This window comes from Neltuma alba, unplaced genomic scaffold (assembly GCF_004799145.2).
Source record: "Neltuma alba isolate B1F8T4 unplaced genomic scaffold, ASM479914v2 tig00003965_pilon, whole genome shotgun sequence".
NCBI classification, from domain to species: domain Eukaryota; kingdom Viridiplantae; phylum Streptophyta; class Magnoliopsida; order Fabales; family Fabaceae; genus Neltuma; species Neltuma alba.
Genome location: NW_021633497.1, coordinates 1 through 5,349, shown reverse-complemented (window position 1 = coordinate 5,349; position 5,349 = coordinate 1). Strand labels below are relative to the sequence as shown.

At 37.1% G+C, this 5,349-nt stretch overlaps 1 protein-coding gene across 4 annotated transcripts; it reads left to right on the top strand.

Annotated features, from left to right (window-relative positions):
* The first annotated feature begins 460 nt into the window (after nucleotides 1-460).
* Nucleotides 461-3,622, top strand: LOC114743153 (protein FLX-like 1). 4 transcript variants are annotated; one of them, XM_028931349.1, is made up of 5 exons: nucleotides 461-617; nucleotides 1,256-1,896; nucleotides 2,001-2,164; nucleotides 2,472-2,557; nucleotides 3,189-3,622. In XM_028931349.1, the coding sequence occupies exons 2-5, from the start codon at nucleotides 1,298-1,300 to the stop codon at nucleotides 3,279-3,281; spliced, it is 942 nt and encodes a 313-aa protein (XP_028787182.1). In that variant the 5' UTR covers nucleotides 461-617; nucleotides 1,256-1,297; the 3' UTR covers nucleotides 3,282-3,622. The 4 variants fall into 4 exon arrangements, with proteins under 4 accessions (XP_028787182.1, XP_028787181.1, XP_028787183.1 ...); XM_028931348.1 differs by having other exon boundaries at nucleotides 1,242-1,896; XM_028931350.1 differs by having other exon boundaries at nucleotides 1,227-1,896.
* The last annotated feature ends 1,727 nt before the right edge of the window (nucleotides 3,623-5,349 follow it).

Here is a 5,349-nt window from a genome sequence, read left to right as displayed (position 1 = left end):
TAATTGCCAAATTCACTTTTAACAAATGAATTTTTCATAAACGACTTTTACAAGGCAAGACCACCTTCTCACCACCCTTTTTTCTTTTTTTAATAACCTTTTTCTTTGTTTTTTCCCCCTAAAAAACTTGGGTTAATTAAATTCTCATTGGCTCAAGCTGTCCCGCATTCTTTATTTGATAAATAATTTTTTATTTTCAATAAATTCAGACTATTTAAGTTGATTAATTACGTTTTTAAATGAATCATTATCCTTTCACCCTGGTCCAAAAAAATTATCCTTTTAGCAAAAAAATAATCTTTACCTTGTCAAATGTAAAAAAGTCAAAGCTTATTACTGAACAAAGGGTATTTTCCTAGTAAAAATTTAACTAATTTGTCAATTAGAAAAAAAGTCAATTATAATAACTAGTTTCTTTGGTTCTTCTCCTCCTTTTTTAGGCCAACCTCATTTCCTTGCCTTCTTTCATCCTCTGGCCTTCTTGATTCTGATTCTGATCACTGGGGAGAGAATTCTCAAGCTAGGGCTTTTCTCAAATCAACGGTTGAATCTAAGATGACTAAAATCGCCGCATGAGCCCTCAATTCGCTCTCCCTTACAGATTCTGCTCCTGAGAGGTCTGTCATCTTTTCCCTGCATGAGATAGGTATTCTGAAATTCCAAGGTTTTCATTGGCAAGAACGCATTGTTTAATGATTCTTTTAGTGTTACATTGTCTATAGAAATGGGGCGGGCTTTATATTCTATGATATGTATTTTACTTATGTTCCCAAATAGTCGAGTCTGTCGGCTGCATTTCTCATAATTTTCTCACCCTCGTTCTCCTGGGTTGTGGTGGGTCGGGTTTCATTTTGAGCTGCTAGGTTTTATCGGTACTGAAACTGAATGGTTCGGCTATGAATTTCCCTCTACAACTTCGTTAACGTTTCGGGTAAAATTTTACTGATGAAAGGGTCTTAAGCAAAGTATTGAAGGGCAAAGATTGTGGTTTTGTCTAGCGGTTTCATCCCTTGCCCATACTTTTCTGCACTTAGTGAAGCCCCCCCCCCCCTAATTACATTTTTATGATTTCACATCTCTTTTCTTTTCTTTTTTTTTTTTCCTCTGGGCTTTTACTTGGAACTGATTTTTATTTTCAGATTTGAATTTGCATATTTATAGGCTTATTGGTTAAAGTGGGTGTTCTTGGTTTAAACACGACACAGTTATTTGTTTAAACTTCGTAGCTGACTTTTCTGCAGCTTTTGCTTTCGAGAGTGTCCATATATTTCTTGGTGTCTGAATTTTTTGGCATACCATGTCGGGAAGAAATCGTGGACCTCCTCTTCCAATGAAAGGTGCTCCTCATGCTGGACTACCCCCTCCGATGCATGAGCCTCCTTTTGGTGGCAGAGGGCTAGGGCCATTGCCGCACCCAGCTCTACTAGAAGAGATGAGGGAATCACGTTTGGGCCCGAGACCCCTTCCTCCTCACCCTGCTATAATTGAGGAGCGTCTTGCTGGTCAACATCAAGAAATTCAAAGTCTATTAGTGGATAACCAGAGGCTGGCTGCAACCCATGTGGCTCTGAAACAAGAACTGGAAGCAGCCCAGCATGAGCTGCAGAGGATGGCACATTTTGCAGAGTCATTGAGGGTAGATAAGGATGTGCAGATGAGAGAATTGTATGATAAGTCTGTCCGAATGGAGGTGGATCTTCGTGGGGTTGAAGCTATGAGGTCTGAACTTGTTCAGGTTCATTCCGATATTAAGGAGCTTACTGCTGTGAAGCAGGAACTCACTGGTCAGGTTCAACTAATGACACAAGATTTAGGCAGAATGACGGCAGATTTGCAACAGGTCCCTGCTGTGAGGGCAGATATTGAGGCTATGAAACAAGAGTTGCAACGTGCAAGGTAGTCTCTTTGTGTGTTTGTCTTGTATATGATTGAAAACCTTGTGTACCTTTCACTAAAAATGATTTATTGTGTGATTTTTTCCTGGGCTTGTTGGCTTATAGAGCTGCCATTGAGTATGAGAAGAAGGGGTATGCAGAAAACTATGAACATGGTCAGATGATGGAGCAGAAGTTGATCACAATGGCTCGGGAGCTGGAGAAGCTACGTGCTGAGGTTGCTAATGCTGAGAAAAGAGCACGTGCCTCTGCAGCTGTTGGAAACCCAGGTATCTAATGATCAGCTTGTGAAATAGTGATATAGTCTTAACGTGGGCAATCAAGGGATGCAATTTCTTCTATGTGCATGCAGCCACATAGTAATGATGTAATCTTAATCATTATCATCTAACTGTGATAGTGATGTGAAGTGGAATGGGATCTACTTTTTCTTTTGAACATTTTATCATTGTGGTGGTTTTTATAGCCAACTATGACATTCATGCTTGGGCATTTTTTCCCTAATTGACACACCTCATTCAACTTTGTGAATGCTTTCTCAATTGTTTTTTCTATCCTTTGTTTTAACATTATCAGCAGGTCCAGGTTATAATGCAAACTATGGCAGTGCTGAGGTTGGGTATGCTGGAAATGCTTACGCTGTCAACTATGGCATGAATCCTGTAAGTTTGCATTCGCGTCTGAAATTAAGTACACTATGGATGAACAGACTTGAATATTAATTAGCTCAAGATCACTCATGATATGCCAAACTATATTAACTAGCTCAAGATCACTCATGATATGCCAAACTTGAACTTAACCTGAATTAAAGTTGCCATTTATTCTTTAATTTATTTTTTTTTAGGGCCGATTCTTGATTCTTGCTGAGCTTTATAATATTTCTTTAGCTGTGAGCAGAATCCTACCAATTTGAGTGCAACTACTGAATTGATGAGTTGCAATCGGTAATTGTTGGATTTCTCAGTAAAGTTGTCCCATGATTTTAAATACAAAACGTGTATGATGTTTGTTACTGGATTCAAATGTTCAAGTTTGGTGTTCTTGTCCTAAAAATATTCTATTTGGTTGCAAGCTAAATCAGTGTGAACGTATAGTATGGTCTTAAGCTTCGCTATTGAAGAAAAGCCTTGATAAGATTGTGTAACTTACAAATGATTTAATTTTACCCCTAAATGTATCAAGTGGATGTTGGTGGGTGCTTTTATTATGCCTGTTTCATGGGAATATGAGGACCAATTCATTATCTTGCTTAGGTCACTTTGGATATCATTCTTTGCTGGTAAATTTCAGGTACCGTCTGGTGTGGAGAATTACCCTCAGTATGGACCTGGACCTGGCGCTTGGGGTGCATATGACATGCAGCGAGCTCAAGGACACAGATAGATTTTCTCTATCTTGCTAAGCAATCTCATAACTGGTATCTTGGGCTGCAACTTTCTAGATGATTAGTTTAGGGTTTAAGTGGTTTTCTATTCATGAACATCTTGGGATTGTGTCCTTTAGGTGCTTGTTGAAGAGCTGAAGTTGTACTTTATTGAAATTGTTACTAGATTGATCTTGCAGTTACATTATATGATGTTTCTCCATGTTGTCTTCAGTACGATAAGTGTTCTTTGTAGTTTTTGTTGAGGATGTGGCACTCATGCTCATCTTTCTCTTGATCTTTGGCATGAGTTCTTCCTCTAGCCGTTTCTCCTGGAAAATTTAAATTTCCATATTTAAAATCCTTTCTGGATTTAAGAGTTAAAATTTTAACATATGAGCTGCTGTCCCTTTGCATTGCCAAGCCCTTATGGGTTGTGCGTTGCCAAGCCTTTTATGGGTTGTGCGATTCAAGTCTTCAAGTTCCGCCTGGAAATGCAGGGTAACATTCTCTGTTTAATGTCTTTCACTATTTGAATCCTGAAATACAATTAAGTTGGAAACCTATCCCCCTTGCAGCTTTTCATCCATTGCCATATAAATTAAATTGTACAGGTACTTTGGCCTGTTTTCTGTCCCGTACATTACACTGCAAGGTTTAGTTGGAGGCTATGAATTGTTTTTGTTCATGATCATGTGCAAAATAATTCATATTAATACCTAGGGGGACCGTATTTTGGGTTAGTAAAAAATATTCGGGATATGGGGCAATTCTTGAATATGGAGGATCACTATAACTTAATAGTATTGTTGGGTAGAGACCATTTTGAGTAGTGATAGAAAAAAAAGTAACGCCTTTGGTATTGATGCTGAGGCTTTCTATGAAGTTCTTAAAAGCAAGAAGAAAATGGAGAAGGGAAAATAGAAGAGCTGATAAACATAGAGGCGACCTTTCCTAGGCTTTTTACTAAAGGTGATCTAGGATTGCTAAACACGAGGAAATCCTTGGAATGAAATACGATTGAATAAGTAAAAATTTATTGCATCACACTTTTTTTTTTTTTGAGACAATTCTTTTGCAATAACTATTGTCATTTTTCAATTTTGATTGTTATGGGGATTACTTTATCACCGATTCAAAGAGATTGAAGGGAATTGTTGTTATTATCCACTTTCTAATTTCTCTTTTTGTTTGATGTTATATTATAAGAAGATGTGTCATTCTATGCTTTATGATACATAATTTCAAACACAGGCACTTCTTAATTGAAGTGAAGACATTCTTTTGTAAAATGAGGCAGGACTTGGCATTATGTTCTGACTTTATTAAAATACATTCTGCATTCTCATATTCGTGTTAACCAAGCATAGTCTTGCTAATGAAGAATGGAAAAGAAAATTAGGGGCAGTGATAGTAATTATTTGTAAATCAGGGATTTTGAATAAACACATTAATTAGGAACTAGTCTATTGGTTAAAATCTTTTATTTTAAATATCTCTTGTTAGGCTTAATTATTCTTTAGCTAATTATTTTCATATTTTATTTATATCTTGTTAGGAGTTATCTCCTGGGCTTAATTTAAAATCCTCAGCAGTTAAATTCGGCTTATATACAAATCTATTATGAATAAAGTCCAGATTCCCTTTCTAGTCCCCTTCCCCCAATTTTCTTCTATAACCCCCGCTGGGGGGAAAAAAATCCTATTATTTCTATTTTTCTTGCATCGCTGATCAAGTTAGAGAATATAATTTCAAGAAAGTTGTGTACCCACTGAAGAGGTTGTAAAATGTTTCTTGAAATCTAGTTGGTGATTGGGGGTAAGCCTGGGGTTGTAAAATAGTTTGAAAACTAAGATGTTGAGTTGTAGTATGCGATGCTTTCGGAAAGTTTTCTTTCTAAACCCTATTATTTTCGTATTTGATTTGAGTTGTAGTATGTGAGTGTGGGAATAAGGTTACTCAGGCTCGTAGTTGTGAACCTCTCAATTTGTGCGTGTCTGTAGTCAGATTTATGTACATGTTGGCAGCCTGGAAGGAAAGGACAGAACTAAAAGATATCTCTCCTTCCGTTAAATTTTAATAGGCTTT

What these genes read in the sequence shown, in the direction of transcription:
- LOC114743153 (XM_028931349.1), top strand. Translation starts at nt 1,298, where the DNA reads ATGTCGGGAAGAAATCGTGGACCTCCTCTTCCAATGAAAGGTGCTCCT. An exon ending in CAAGAGTTGCAACGTGCAAG is followed by an intron (nt 1,897 to 2,000) that starts GTAGTCTCTTTG and finishes GTTGGCTTATAG; the next exon opens with AGCTGCCATTGAGTATGAGA. An exon ending in TCAACTATGGCATGAATCCT is followed by an intron (nt 2,558 to 3,188) that starts GTAAGTTTGCAT and finishes GGTAAATTTCAG; the next exon opens with GTACCGTCTGGTGTGGAGAA.